Source organism: Amblyomma maculatum, chromosome 10, assembly GCF_055883805.1.
Source record: "Amblyomma maculatum isolate TAMU_Amacu chromosome 10, ASM5588380v1, whole genome shotgun sequence".
In the NCBI taxonomy this organism is placed as follows: Eukaryota; Metazoa; Arthropoda; class Arachnida; order Ixodida; family Ixodidae; genus Amblyomma; species Amblyomma maculatum.
Window position 1 is genome coordinate 98769137 of NC_139353.1, and position 16498 is coordinate 98785634.

A 16498-nucleotide genomic window follows, 5' to 3' on the forward strand; every position below is an offset into this window, starting at 1 on the left:
ATACTCGATCACTCGAAGCAGTCATCCCACCGCAGGTATCTGAATGTCAGTCATGAGGTGTTTCACGGCAGCATTTATGGAGCTGGTTAGCCTTGTCACCAAATTTACCACCAGTTTGAACCTCTTGATCAATGCCAACATCACCCACAGTCTAAGAGAAACACTACCGTGTATCCCGAATGGCCTTTATGCATGTAAGATGCAATATGCCCCCACCCCTGGCGCCCTATGGGCATGTGGTCAGGGGCAACCACTATAATTTCGGTGAGAGAGTCATTTAGGGAAAGAGCAAAATTGGGCTTGACGCTCAGGATCCTATATGAGCTCCATATAAGCATGACAATAACTATATAAGCACATAATCACATAAGAAGAAATGGGCATAGGCGGGACACGTAGTGCGAAGAAAAGATAACCGATGGTCGCTTAGGGTCACAAACTGGATTCCAAGGGAAAGAAAGCGTAGCAGGGGGCGGCAGAAAGCTAGGTGGGCGGATGAGGTTAGGAAGTTCGGAGGGGTTAAGTGGATGCAGCTAGCATAGAACCGGGTTAATTGGAGAAATATGGGAGAGGCCTTCGCCCAGCAGTGGGTGTAGTGAGGTTGATGATGATGGTGATGATGAATCACATCTCAGCCTCTCAAGGATCTCTAATGGGGAACTTTAAGGCAGACGCAAAATAAATGTCTGATATATGAAGAAAACATCCCGTTGGTATAGATGGGGTTACTTTGCTCACAAGCCAAATACTTTCCGCGCTGACCGTGGCGGAGCTGAAAACGAGCATGCCCATATGCTTCCCATATGGATCCATTGTGGAGTACTAGAAGGAAGATCTAAGCGAACTGTCAGCGTTAAGCAGAAACAAATGGGCTGTACCAAAAGGTTCTGCCGATCCCAAATATTTATATGTTCCGCATGGACTGTGGCGGGGTTCGTGTGAGCTCATTCCCTCTTACAGCCCACATAGGTGGCTTGTGGGGCACTTTAGGGACAATAGGCTAGGAAAATGTAGCCGTTAAGCAGATAAATTATATTCTTGTCCATATGGTGCTGAACACACATAAGCTGAATAGGTCCCGCATGGGCCGCATCGGGTTTGAAAACTCTCCATGGACGCTCACTGCGCTCACGGGCTTCTTTTGGTGTATTTGCAGGCAAATACAGCATACTCGAGATCTGTGCGATAAAAACATGGTGACCCCAATCGGAGCTGGTCATGAAATGCCGCAGGTGGCCCTAATTTTTCCGTGGCCGGGTCAAACACTCCGAAACACCTCCTTTTTATTTTAGGGTTTCATTTATACAGTAATTCATTTTATGCGCGCGGTAATTGCCTTTGTGAAAGGATTCACACAACACTTCTAAGAATATTTATACATTTAGCAACAAGTATAACTTATATAACGAAGTAAGTATAACGAGGCAACTATACGAGCTGTACATTATCGGCAGAATATATGCAGCAATAACTGTGCTACCTTAAGACTATGTACAACAGCCAAAGTATCAATTATCGTGCGTTACGGCCGCATTTTCTGTCATTCTGGGCGTTATAGAAGAGCCTACCTGCGAAATGTTCAAGTATAAGCAAAGCTCACCAAGCCCTTGCTTAATACTGCCCTTCCAGTAAGGTTCATTCGCCCTAAGGCACAGGAGCACAGAAAAGGTGGCAATGGCACACGTCATTTAAAGGTTTGGGCAGCTGCATGACCTCATATAGTAGAGAGAGACAGATTTATTTATTTATTCAAATATCCTAAAGGCCCGGGCGGGCATTACATAGGGGGGGGGGGGGGGGCGGAAAGTGGGACAACAGTACAAACAATGCATCCAAAATTGCGATAAGTATACAGTGGTTAACAATATAGCCAGGCGCAAAACGTTGAAAAGCTAATGCTTCAAACACTCAAAGATACAGATGGCACCTAACATTCACGTTTTTCGAAGAGCAGCGCTTTAATACGAACATAAAAAAGAAATGCAAAGATGAAAGTTACAGCTCGAAGTGATTTTTTAGTCCGGTTACAAACGTTTCATAATCACTGGAAGATGCAATGGTGGCAGGCAGCAGATTCCATTGGCGGATGGCGAGGAGGAGAGGTGAGTGAAAGAACAGATTGGTTCGAGCAAAGATGGGTTGCACTTTCAGTTGGTGATCAATGCGTGGGAATACATGATGAGCCGGCGTGATATGATACAACGCAAAGGAAGAGTTACTATAATATAATTTGAAGAAAAAGGTCAATAAGGAAAACATTCTCCGTCTTTCAAGAAGAGGTAAGTTGAGGGCTGTTTTTATTTCAGTTATACTTGCTGATCGCGAATAGTTTTTAGATATTAAACGGGCGGCTTTATTTTGCAGAGACTCCAATTTTGTTACTAGGTATGCTTGATGAGGGTTCCAAATTAAAGAGGCGTACTCCAATTTAGAGCGTACTAATGTGGTGTATGCTAATAGCTTTGTGTCTGGATTAGCTACTCGCAGGTTGCGTCTGAGGAAGCCGAGTGTTTTGGAAGCCTTATTGATGACCGTATCTAAGTGACAGTTCCATGAAAGGTCTGATGCTAAGTGTACACCTAAATACTTCATGATGGGTACCGATTCAATACGCACGTTGTTCAAAGTGTAATGGAATGGTTCGGTGTTAGATGTTGTGGTAAATCTGACAAGTTTTGTTTTTGAGGTGTTAATTTTCATTTGCCATTGTGTGCACCAATTGATCTTATCAATGTCTGATTGTAAATGAGTACAGTCTGAAAGATCAGTTATCTGTCTGTATACCACACAATCATCAGCAAATAATCTGACCTTAGAATTTAGGTTACTACTGATATCATTTATATAAACTAAGAACAAGATAGGTCCGAGTACAGACCCTTGCGGCACTCCAGATTTAACGGGGGAGTGGGAGGAAGAATGGCTGATAACAAAGACTGATTGGCAGCAATTAGCCAAAAAACTCCTGATCCAACAAATAACCTTATAATTTATGTTTAAATTTTCAAGCTTCTTTATTAGACGTATGTGTGGGACTTTGTCGAATGCTTTGGCGAAATCTATAAATACGGCGTCTATTTTAGAGTGCACATGAACAGCATGATGAAGGTCAGTAACCAATTCAAACAGTTGTGTTTCGCAAGACTTACCATGTAGGAAGCCGTGCTGATTGGGAAAAAAGAAGTTATGCTTCACCAGATGACCCATTATGGCGGAAGAGATTATGTGTTCTAGCAATTTGCAGCTTATATTGGTTAAAGAAACTGGTCTGTAATTTGATGGCAGAGAGGCATCACCAGATTTGAAAATGGGTATGACACGCGCAATTTTCCAGTTGTATTGTACACAACCCGTATCAATGGATTGCTGAAAAATAGCAGCTAAGATGGAGCATATTGCAGGTTTCGCTATTTTTAGTAATTTAGGACATATGTTATCGAGGCCGGGTGCAGAGTTAGCAGGGAGGCGGTCTATGGCAGAGGATACACCTTCTGCTGTGACATTTATGTCGGGCATGCTTTCGTGTAGCTCTGGAAATTGCAGGTCAGTAGGTAAAGGGCTCTCATCAGTGAAAACTGAGCAGAAAAATTGGTTGAATTCCTCTGCTACTTCAAGGGAGGTAAGGAGCTTTCCTTCTTTAGTTATTGACACTGAGGTGTTCGTACCATAGTTTGGATTAACAACGCGCCAAAATTTTTGAGGATTGTTCTTTAACAGACGTGAAATGTCACTGTTATAGAACTTGCTCTTTGCGATTTCTATTTCAGTTTTGCACTGTTGGGCATGTGTACGATACTGATTCCAATTGTGCTCAGATGCTGACTTTTTAGCTTTCGCGTACAACCTTTTCTTTTTGTTTATACATCTTTTGACGCTCCTTGTGAACCATGTGCTCTCTGTAGATGTGGTGATGGTGACCTTAGGTACGTACTTATTTTTTAGCAAAGTTAGTTTATCCCGAATAAGAGACCAGTTTTCATTCGCGTCCCGCGAATTGAAGGAGCGAAAAATATCTGCAGAGAACAATGATAGCTCATTAGGTATCATATCAGTATCTGCTCTGGTATGATCAAATATAATTTTATTTGCTTTTTTTGGTTTGTTTCTGGCTACTGTAAAATCGCACTGCAAAACTTTGTGGTCACTGAGACCATCCAGCAAGTTTACAGACGTTTGGTCAGGCTGCGTTTCATCACTAGATCTAAGATTGAATCGCCACGCGTAGGTGTGGAAACCATTTGATGTAGGTTGAAAAGTGCTAGCACATCCATAAAATTCTGACATTCACGCTTTCTTGCGCCGTGGAGGGGCCGGCATTCCCGCAATCAATTTTCGGATAATTGAAGTCACCTGCCAGGAATATTGGTGAACATGGAAATTTGTTCTGCAGGTAAGTTAGGGATTCATTCAGTTTTTCAGCGAATTCCTCGTGTGAATCAGGTGGGCGATAGCAGACCCCAACGGCGCAAGTTACCGATGATGATAGACGTAATGCAACCCACGAAATTTCCAGGCACGATCCTGTATCAACATGTGCTTGCAGGCTTTTCCTTACGGCAATTAGTACCCCACCACCGCGCGAAGTAACGCGGTCTTTTCTAAATAATGAAAACTGGCTGGACAAGGATAATTCAGTATCAGCAATATCGGGCGATAACCAGGTTTCTGTACCCAACACAAGGTCGGCTGAGCATGCGTCGACATATGCACACAAATTATCTTGCTTTGGAAACAGGCTGCGAAAGTTTGACACTAAAATTGACAATACGAAGCTTATGGGTTTATTCTGTAGTCAGTGTTCCTGAGCGGCCTCAGAATCAGAAAGGGCAGACATTTCATTTGTTCCGCTATTGTCACAAACATCCACTTCTTTGGAATCGCGCTTTGGGAGAGCAATCACTTTTCTAGTGGCACTGTTAAATGAGTACAGAGTATTGTTAAGAAGAAGCTTATCAAATAATAGCTTATACTTTTCACCAGGATTTCGTATACTTCGAGCGAAGTCTCTAAGCTGTTTCCTAATAAACTGCATCTTAGGTGAAAAGTCCTCCTCTATCCAGACGGAAGCAGAGTCAAGATCTTTAAGTTTGGAAGCATTTTTGAGAATGTTGGTCTTGTCTTTGAAATTTAAGAACTTCACAATTATTGAGCGGATGCTGCCCTGCTTTCGCTGTCCTATTCTGTGTGCACGTTCGATTTCGCCAACTGAGATTCCCAAGTTCCTGGTCACAAACTTAGACACAACTTCCTCGGTATCTTTCCATGTTTCTGTTGCTTCCTCTGTAATGCCTTTGAAGATCAAGTTATTTCTACGCATTCTGTTGTTAAGGTCGTCAACAACTATGCTCGACTGACGCATTTGTGCTGTTTCTATGCCTTGGAGCTTGTACTGGGATTCCTTCAGCATCGAGCCCAAGTTGCTGACTTCCTTAGACACGTCACCAACAACATCCGAGTTTTCCTCTAATTTCGATAGGCGCCGTTTGATTTCTGTCCCGCTGAGCTGGACGTCTTTAATTTTTACAAGGATTTCTTTTTGAAACTTTTCATTGGACAATGCCATATCTTTCATAGCAGCGAGAACTTGATCACATTTGTCAGGGCCAGGATTTGTTTCAATGTCACCAGCACAAATCAACAGAAGCCATATACACGACACGGCTAAGGTCAGCCGACCGCGTACGCAGAAGTTAGCAGTAGCTGACCCCGGGAGAAACAATACTGGCGCAAATGACAAAAGTTTCTTACCGAATGGTGCAAAACAACCTATTCGAACACGGTATGTGCTAAGGCCAACACCCATCACCGCAAGATTGACAGCTCAAAAACACACAAAATATACAGGTGGGATTTGCAGCCAAAGTGTTCGTAGTACTCTACAGAGCCTGTGTATTTGTAACACACTCACCTACAGGTGAAGAACAGCAGTGATTAGGTGCAAGAATTCGGCCGCAAATCCCACGCGGCGGCTGGTCGTCTGTCTTTTTATAACAAATCCGGGTGGCGCGCTGTCACGGGCAGTGATGGCGCTTGCGCTGTAAACTGTCGGTGAACCGATGCCCTTGCGGCGATCCTAGTGAACGCGTGGCAGCTGGTAGCTGCCGCCAACGGTCAGTAGTCAGCAGATCCGTGTCGATTATGCGTCCGCAGCAGTCTTTCCGTCCACTACAGGTGAAGAACAGCAGTGATTAGGTGCAAGAATTCGGCCGCAAATCCCACGCGGCGGCTGGTCGTCTGTCTTTTTATAACAAATCCGGATGGCGCGCTGTCACGGGCAGTGATGGCGCTTGCGCTGTAAACTGTCGGTGAACCGATGCCCTTGCGGCGATCCTAGTGAACGCGTGGCAGCTGGTAGCTGCCGCCAACGGTCAGTAGTCAGCAGATCCGTGTCGATTATGCGTCCGCAGCAGTCATTCCGTCCACTACAGGTGAAGAACAGCAGTGATTAGGTGCAAGAATTCGGCCGCAAATCCCACGCGGCGGCTGGTCGTCTGTCTTTTTATAACAAATCCGGGTGGCGCGCTGTCACGAGCAGTGATGGCGCTTGCGCTGTAAACTGTTGGTGAACCGATGCCCTTGCGGCGATCCTAGTGAACGCGTGGCAGCTGGTAGCTGCCGCCAACGGTCAGTAGTCAGCAGATCCGTATCGATTATGCGTCCGCAGCAGTCATTCCTTCCACTACAGGTGAAGAACAGCAGTGATTAGGTGCAAGAATTCGGCCGCAAATAAGATGCTCATTATAAAGTGCTAAATCATAACAAATTTTAAAAGCACGCTGGGAGGCAAGGCTCCATGACTTCGCTTGCAGTGATTTTAGCGGCGTTACATTTTTGTCCCTCCAATGTAACTATTTAAGAGTTCGCACACCAGAAGATACTGCTAAATATGTAATTATATTTTGCCTACCATGAAATTTACTTTTCTGATTTACCTGATAGGCCGTAGAGGTATAGTTTACTGTTTCATTGTAGTCAAAGCGAAATTTGTATTATAGTTTCTCTGACTTCTGTAATATCTGTGCGTGGCGTAAAAGTGTCTGTCGCAAGGATTTGATCACTGTTTTCGATATTTTCGTGAATTTATGTGTCCTTGATTTTGAAGATATTGATATTCATTGGACAACTTTTTGCACTTATATTGGTTTGGTGCATATAAAATTTATCTTTACAGACTTCAGTGTTTTACTGATACAAGCAGGGAAGCAAGTGAAAGCGCTATGCAGCAACTCTAATGACAGAAATATGTAGATGGGTTGAATTTTGTTAGTATTAAGAAAAGCCAGGGTAATTGTTTTTTACAAGCGGCTTTACTGAGCGCGATGTGCTCGTAGAAATATTATTACTTTGACACTGACAGCAACTCAAAATGCCTTTTGTGTTTCCTTCAACTATCTCGGTCAAGCGCTAGCGCATCGACATGATCTCCGCAACAGCCCTAATCTCGACTTTTACAAAGCTTTCTGACGCTACGTTCTCATACCAGCATATAAGGAGGCAACTTGTATGGAGGACATGAAAAAATGTTTTACTGGAATCAAATCGTTTGCCTTGCTAAATATTTAAACATCACTTGTTCTACAATTGCAGTGTCAATCTCCCGTGTGTGTTACCAATTTCATTTTATATTTCACTTATTTCCCATTTTGTTTCCTTTCCTCTATCCCTCAAATCATTTTTTTTTTATTTTTTTATGCACGTATACTTCAAAAATTTTCTTTACTACCCAATTCTTGGCCGATCCCCCTCTATGAGTATGTGCCATAAGTTATTTGGACAACAGTAACAACAACTTGTATTGGCAGGAATTTGACACCTTTGAAAAATATATCGCCCATCATTTTGTATTATGAATACTGAAACTTACTTTATTTTATACTAAACTACTTTCACATACTTCACCTTACTTTTTATCCTGCCGACAGATGCGTTATGAGCTGTTGCGATCCCTTTAGTGCTTAATCCGATGTTGAAGCGCACTTCGATCATGTTGGCTTCTCCAGCCTGATCAATTTCACCTGCTTCTATTGTAGGTGAACAACTGATGAACATCGAGTCATCAGAAAAAATGTTCTTAGGTTGATATCCTGGTTGCGCTGACATTGTTGCTTGCGTCTTCGTTCCTTGAACTATTTTTAGCAGTAGTACCAACGCTACCATGAAGAAATAGTTTTGGGGAATGTCTACATTTGCCCGTGAAAAACAGTTTCTTTTGTATACAGTGGCGGCAATGCCGCCGAGTATTTCTGTTATACTGATCATCTTCTCTAATAAAACTACAAAATTATCACCGCAGCTAATCAGCCCTCTGGCTTAATTAGGACTCTGGTACGCTCCACTGCATGCTGTCGACTTCCTAGTGTGCAATTGATCCTCAACAGACCCTATTGCATAGTGCTTTGTATGTTCGTTAACGACTCGAACGTTGTTACAGCGCGATAAATCAAAGATTCTTTATATACACTTCAGTCGATTTGTGAGGCCCGGACTTGCAGGCATAGTCTAAAATCCAAGGAGAAAATAATGTAAACACTGGCGCAGATTACGTGTGTCTAAATTCGATAAATGACAATTTGTCTCCTATGGTGAATTTCTGGTTCCTATTCTCTTAGATAATTTTTATGAGACAAGTCTTTGTCATACATATTAGTAGAAAAATCTGTATGGTCATTACTTTCACTGGGGTTTGTGCGTTACGAAGCAGATGAATTCCTTTCGCGTTTGCCTAAGGAGTTTTTTTAACTTTGTGCAAAACGTTTCATCAGCTACTGTTTGAAAGAAAGCGCTTATGGTTGATTACGTGATTATTTCTTAAGAAGTCTTCGTGAAACATTTTGGGGGTATTATTGAAAAGACACCTTGAGCGTAGGAAATGCTGAGGGGTAAGCAATCAATGATAAAGTCGACTAAACATCTTATTCAGCCTTTTTCAGGCTTTTCTTGTTTCTCTCCTTAGGTAAGGTATCAGCAATCGAGAACTATTTTTGCACCGAAAAATATATTATCCTCATTTCAAGCACAGGCATAGTGAGAGTCCTGAAAACGTAATTTGGTGCGTAAGAGATTATAATTGGGAATATTTGTGGCGCATTTGGAGTTAGAAAAGATAAATGTATGTAAATAGTTTCCAGGAAGAAAGTAAAGCGGCAGAGAATTATTCTCGTTGTAAAAATGCATATTGTGAGCACTGTGTGGCGCTTCATCTTCCACACGGCTGAACGTGCTGCTTCCTATTCACCCTGCTCCCTCTTGTAGATACCACCGTCATCGCGAAGTGTGCTTGGCTGCAGTGTGCGACCAAGGCTTCAGGTCTGTAATAAAACCTGATCCCCCAAGTCCGACCTTCGCGTTACCTCACATTATATTTAAAAAGAGTAAAATATTATCGCTCCACTGTTTTGTTGCAATGTGAATATATCGAGAAGCGGAATTAGCGTCAAGAAAAGTGCGCAATTGTCGAAAATATACCTATAAAAATTTCAGTGTACCATAATGACAAGCTAAGTTATCATTACACAATCATTGAGGGGCGAATTATTGTACCTCAAAAAAAAACAACTGAAAAACAATGGTGTAAAGCTATAGCATAGTGCGCAGATTCAAGAAACAATTACTAGGAAGACGACCTCCTACAAGGTGAAAAATAAATATCTGCTGTCAAAGCTTAGCTGTTTAGGCAGTGATGCATCGGCTAGATATTTGTCCTTTGATTTTGACATAGCGGCTGCTGCTTCGGCGTAAATGTTTCTGTTGTTCTGGTTGTGGAGAGGCGATGTGTAATGGGCTTTCAGAGAGGGGTCCATGTGTCGATATAGGAAATACACGAAACACACGAAATACTCCTCCCACTTAAAGGGGTTTCTCCACGCCGGTTTAATCATTTGAAACAAACTTCAAACCATCGCTAGTCGGGTGCACGAGCGATATTAGGAAATATAATACCTTCGTGTACCATTACGATGACAGCCGGAGAAAATACACTAACAATGGATGTAATACTAGCTTACGTAGGTGAGGAAGGAATATACGTTAAGTGGACCCAGATATTGTTGTCCGTGAGAAGGGCACCGATTTACTCATTTAGGGGTAAGTTCTTATCACTAGAAAATTGCCACTTACATGATGGCATGCCCATTGTGATGTTTGTGGCTTCAGGTGTCCAACTTTTTTGGGATAGGGGCAATGTCAGCATGTATAACTATCCCTGTTATATTCGCCGGTCTCTTCCTTTTCCGGCTTCTATACGTTTGGTTCTTTAAAACTTTGGCTTCGCGATTCATGAACTCTGATCATCCAAAACTTCTCAATTCACAGCCAATTAATTATGTGAAAGAAACAAGTGTACCAAAGCCTTTGTAAAATTACATTTTTTCAGCTGAGTTGACAAGCGGTCCTATTATTCTAGCGGTTTTCAAAAGTTATGAACTCTTTACTGGCTCGATTGGTTCCAGCGGGTTTTCTGTTCGTAGATTTATTATATATATGGCATGTTGGCACGTGACGACAAACTTCATTACATCACTAGCCATATGACGCCTTGCAGCAATGTGGCAGAGCTCTTCGTAACTATTTCTGCCACTTGCCGTCACTGTCAGACGCGAGTTTGTCTTGATGCGAATACTCAAAGAAAAGTGAAGGCGGCCTCTCATGTAGAGCCCAGAATGCCATTTACCGCATTATCTTCCTGCCACCCCAATGTAGCACAGTTCAATCATCCGCGCTCTGGAGACAGCTATCGTACCCCCATTCCACTGACGTTCTAATCTCAACTAACTTGTATGATGCGTTGCAGTTTCCGGCGGCGCAGCGCTCGCTGGCAGTTAGATCCTGGTAGCTGCAGCCGGCAGAAACCTGCACCCGGGCCGTTTACCGTGTATTATAAAGGAGTACGTGATAGGGAACTGCTACTACCTTTATTAGCATTTTTCAGCTCTCCATTATGTTGCAGGCAGCAGTCACATGCAGTGACGAGACCGGTTAGCTTGGCTTTGCTGCTGCGGGCTCGCGCGACGCTAGCTGCGGCTATCACACGTCTCGTAGTCGTGGCAGTGTTCGCCTGGAAAAACCCTGTACTGTTGGCATCTAAACATGGTGTCAGAACTTGGATGATGCGATTCCCACAACAATCTCAGCCGGGTCTGCTTCAAACTGTGGGCCGCACACGTCACAGCAGCGTCTACGGTCTGGACTACGCAGTAGGAACATGGCGTCCTTCGTGATACAACCGCCTGAAGCTTTCTGCTTCACGAGTCGTGCAAACTAGCTGAAATCTAGGTAGCAGTTGAGCAGTTCTCTATGGCTTGAGGTCTCTGCGACAAGCCAGGCTCGCACCAAGTGGATACGCCCCTCTGGGTGATGGCCTATCAGGGTTAGATGTCTTCAGAACCTTGCACCTCTCCGGTGAGAACCCCACAAACTTTGAAGTCATCCTGAGCAGTTCAACAGCTACTTCATACCGCAACCGAACGTCATAGTTGGACAGGGACACTTCAACACGAGAGTCCAACACGACGGCGAGTCAGTAAACAAATTTATGATTGCGTTCATGTGCTTTTCAGCCATTGCAAATATGGCACCGTTTGAGAGGAATTGATTCGAGAAGACGGTTGTCGGCATTCAAGACCATAAATTGTCAGCGAGGCTACAACTTGACGCTGATCGTATTCTTCAGAAGGTGTTTGAGTACATCAGGCAGGTTGAAAGCGTACGGAAGCAACAAACGGAGCTTCACCCCAAAACGTTGATCGTCAACAAAGTTGCAACAGGCAGAAAGCACGTCAGGCATCCCACAAGAGCTACTCGCGTCAATGATGACTGAGAGCACTTTGAATCAAGGCAGCATCTTCGTGCGGCTGACGAAGTTCCGACATTGTTGCGTCATTCCTTCCAAGAGAGTGCTTTTCTGTCTGGGAGATGTTGTAGGTAGAAACCCATGCAGTGGCTACCCCGCGGTTAGCTTGGCTGCGCTGCTGCGTGCTTGCGTGACTCTCGCTGTGGTTGGCACGTGTCTCGTGCTCATTCACGGTTGCGCCTACCAGTCCTGTGGGTATCTCAACATATTAAATCAACACGGCAGCGCGCGAAATAGCCTGCTGGCATCTTAATATCTGAGAGGTATGCCCACCCCAGCTGGTTCGTCTAAATAGTAAATTTAGCTTTCTATGGGTAGATTTAAAACCATTCGAGGGCGACATTAGTAGCCTAAATTATCTAGTCGAAAAGAGTAATGATTACGTTTAAGAAAACTGCATCAATGACCGATCTGAGAGGGTAGAACTCACCGCCGCTCACTGTAAGGAAACAATGCCGATATTAGTCTAACTTGTAATGATATGTTTTGCACTTGGCCTGTTGATATTGTTACTGAGCGTGAAGCCTGAAGCCTGAAGTTAATTATCCTTGGAATGTGAACATTTTTTTAAAATGATGACTCTTCTTTCGCATATGAAACCAAAACGCTTCCTGACTGAACATTCGGTAAAAGGGAGAAGGGATGCCACCGGCTGTTGGGATGATGAAATTTCACAAGGTAACCATACCATAAACTGCAGCAGAGATTTTACATTTATAATCTGAGGGTACTTCAAGATGTCCGAGGGTACCACCTTGTTTCGCTGTGGTTTCCCTCCATTTACACATATTCCAAAAACTACATAAACTTCTTCATAGCTCAACATTTCTTTGTATTAATGGTTATGCTCGCACTGTCCATCCGGTTACAGCAACAAGGCCAGGGCCAGGGCTTAAGCATAGAAAACGTGCCACAGGACGATGGCGCCATGATACCACGCGAATCCTGCCGCATGCTTTCTGGCCCAATTCGACGCACCTGAACAGTATTGAATGGCCGAAATCGACAGACGCCCAAGAGGGCACTGTTAATGAGTGAAGTGCTTTTTTTTCATTTTATCACTAAAGTTGGGTTATATAAAAGCTAGAAACCCGTACAGTTGTAACAGTTTGGAATGCGATTTAGATAGTGAATAATTATTTCTAACGGTTTACAGCTAAAAATAACGTCAGGTTTATAGTTTTATTTGTTCAGCTTTTGAGTGAATGGTCATGACATGCGAAGTGACTGGCCTAAACAAATGAAATAAATTTTTTTGTCGCAGCCGTAAATTCATATCTAGATGTGTCAGTCTCAAGCATATTATCGCGGATGATATCGAAGCTTCGTATACACACACCTTTCCCATCACTTTACAGTGTTAAACATGGTTTCTAAATTGTGTTGTGTGTTCAATAATATGTTCATTTGTTTTAGCATATTGCAAAGATGTTCATGTTTTAAAGCATTTTTCACTTTTACATTACAGTGGTGTTGAAAAGAGTTTCGTTATAAGGTTTGTGTCTAGTAGCCTTAAGTGCCGCGTAATTTTGACGCGTTTTATATCTGTTCTATCATTTTTACTTATGATCAAAAATCTTTGACTGTATGTAAAGATAAACAATTGTTCAGGATCTTCCTCTTGAGCGTCAGAATAATAAAGACTGCTAGTTCTACGCTACAAATTGTATTTTTTCATCTTTCATTTTGCATAACTTACAAGGAAAGAGGCGTAGAAAAAGCGGCACAGGGCAGCTTGAGGTACCAACCACACCGGGTTACATATAGCAGTATTCTCAAACGGACGTGCATTAAGTGGGAAGAATCTAACCAGCAATAGAAGTCATTTGCAGAACGTATTCGTAAAAGGTTTTCCACTTCATAAGGAAACAAAGAAAGAGAACGGTGAAACATTTACTGAAATACATACAAAGTATAATACTAGGGAAGTATGTCACAGTCACATAAAAGATGTTATATAATGAAATCGAAGAAACACCAGTTTCAAAACATTTCTATGCACTACATGCAGACCGAAGGTATTTGCCAGGAAAATATTGTTTATGTGTTTCAACGGTGAAGTTTGTTTAAAAGGTGTGGTAATGGTCATATAATGCTTTTATATGCTTTTCAAACCAATATTGGTTCGACTAGTCGGGACGTACCATAGTTCAGGCTTGCGACTTCGGTAGACCTGCCCCTTTGCGTGTGGGATTAGCAAGCGTGCTAAGGCTGTGTAGATTGTTATTGTTTCTTTTATGTAGCGCTCTATTCATATCACTTTATAGGTATAACTGAAATATTTGGACCATGTCATATTTTTCGAACAAGAGATCTGTCTGAACTCTAAATTCCAGATCGTAAATTGACCGCATCTTACTTTTCGGCAGAGAAAAAAAATTCTTCGTTTATTATTTATATTGGTTGTTCTCCACATCAAATGGGCATGGTTTAAATGTGACATAAAAAAGATGTATGCAGTGATGATGTTTTTTTTATTAGAGACTGAGCAATGATGTCGACTTATGATCCCTACAGTTCTAACTAAAGTGTTGATTATAGTACTCACGTGTCGTCTCAACTGAGAAAACAATTGAAGTTAACCCCTAATACCTTTATGGTTTGAACTATTTATAATTTCTTGCTGCCGAGCTGAATGTGCGGCCCAAACATTAGCCTTTATTTCGCGTTCTAAATAAAGCGGGTTATAATTTTTTGTCCTTGTTTTTAAATGAATAATAGCACACCGGAACAGCAGAGCATTCAATGCAGCATCTGTTTGCTGTACAATCTTTTCCGTAGAGTGAGATGAGAACAGCATTGTCACCTCATCAGCATGTAGTATAACTGGGCATCGTTGGATGAATTCACGATGTCATTAACACACAAGTTGGAAAGAAGTGGTCCCGATATGCCTCCCTGTGGGACACCAGCATTTGTTGCCTAACTGAAGTTTGAAAAGGTTTTACAGAAGCATACTGTTTGCGATATGCAAGGCAAGAGGTATGAAATGCGTGAACGGCTCCCCTAAAACCATACTTCTCTAGCTTATATAGACACCGGTTATGAATAATGCAATCAAAAGCCTGTGCAAAGTAGATAAATATGCCCAGTACAACTTCTCTCTTTGCAAAGCTCTGCAAAATAGGTTCTCTTACATGTTGTAAGGCGAGCTCTGTAGCATACTTTCTGAAGCTGAATTGGGAATCAGAGATTAGGTTATGAGCCTCGCAAAAAGAAGTCATTCATTTATGGATGACCTTTTGAAGCTGTTTTAAAAATAGTGGTGAAACGGTCAGTGACCTGTCATTAGATAAACGTTTCTAGTCACCTTTCTTGAAAAGAGCAGTGATTTAAGCTGTTTTCATAAGCCGGGCGAAACAACTCCTAAAGTACACAAGTTGTATTTAAAACTTAGTCCAGGGGCTTGAATGTTGATCACAAACTTCACAGGTTTTATCTGTCGATCATCAGCATCATGCGATCTGCTATTTTTCTTGCTCATGTAAATTTATAACACTTCATTACGTACAGTTGGGTTAATGTATATTGACTGCAACAGTCTTGCCCATGTTGTACTCGAGTCCCCATAGTAAGACTCAAACTCTGCAAAATAATTCCGATTCCTGGCTTCTCATCATTTATTATTCAGTTTGTGATTGTATATCGTAAACTTCGCGAAATGGTATAGTGCACGTGTTTCATGGAAGGACTTGAATATTTTATTCTTTTTTTTTTCACTCTTGCGCACTAATAGCGGAGTGATCGATTCATTTCAAGCTTTTTTTGGCCCAGCTTGTTTGGAAAGATTGCTTTCTATATGAGTATGAACTTCTTAGAAAACGAAATGTATGCTGTTTCTGCATCATCAAAATTTACAACATCATGCCAGTTCACATCAGCAATGGCTTCCTTGAATGTCGCAAGAGATCGACTTATCAGTTTTGCAACACGTGAGGGCATAGAGGTACATTATTCGCACTTGCTTTGACCACGAACTAAATTGGTAGGTGCACTAATCTTGCACCAGAAAACTGCCGAAAGGAACCGGTCACTGTCAATACTTGTTATGAAAAGATCCATTAAAGACTGAAAACTTTGTCTGGCACTAGTAGGTTTGTGGATTAAATTTGTGAATTCATTAGAAGAAATGAGAGAAAATAAATTTTTGGATGTTACTTCATCCACCTTCAGGTGCATATTAAAGTCACCACCTAAAACTATACCTTGCTTCTTCTTGTTAATGAAGTACAAGAACAAATCGAAGGAAGCAAAATATTGGTCGAGACAGCAGTAGGCGGACAACAACAGGCAGCAAGCACACTACTAACAGATATCAGACACACCATTTCATAGTCCGGTGGTTCTAAAGAAAACTTTGGTTTAAGGTCACACTCCGTATTTTTGCTCACTAAAATTCAGACACCATCACCGCGCTAATGAGTGCGGTTTACAATATACGTGTTGTAATTTTGTAGCTCAATCTAATCTTGTTCATTTACGTACCATGTTTCGTGAGCATAAAGACATCTATCATATTTAGCTCTGGAAATGTATGCTCCAGAGCAGCAGCTTTTCTCACGACAGACCTAACATTATTGTGAAAACAACGAAGATAGCTCCCAGAAAAAGCAGGATCATTTTCTATCTTGCTTAGAGTTTGGTTTCTTT

The 16498-nt window shown here is 42.1% G+C and overlaps 1 protein-coding gene across 1 annotated transcript; it reads right to left on the reverse strand.

Annotated features, from left to right (window-relative positions):
* Nucleotides 1-1995: 1995 nt before the first annotated feature.
* On the reverse strand, nucleotides 1996-2700 carry LOC146177100 (uncharacterized). The gene has a single exon (XM_084581464.1). The coding sequence runs from the start codon at nucleotides 2698-2700 to the stop codon at nucleotides 1996-1998; it is 705 nt and encodes a 234-aa protein (XP_084437590.1).
* Between the last annotated feature and the right edge of the window lie 13798 nt (nucleotides 2701-16498).

What these genes read in the sequence shown, in the direction of transcription:
- LOC146177100 (XM_084581464.1), bottom strand. Translation starts at nt 2,700, where the DNA reads ATGAAAATTAACACCTCAAAAACAAAACTTGTCAGATTTACCACAACA.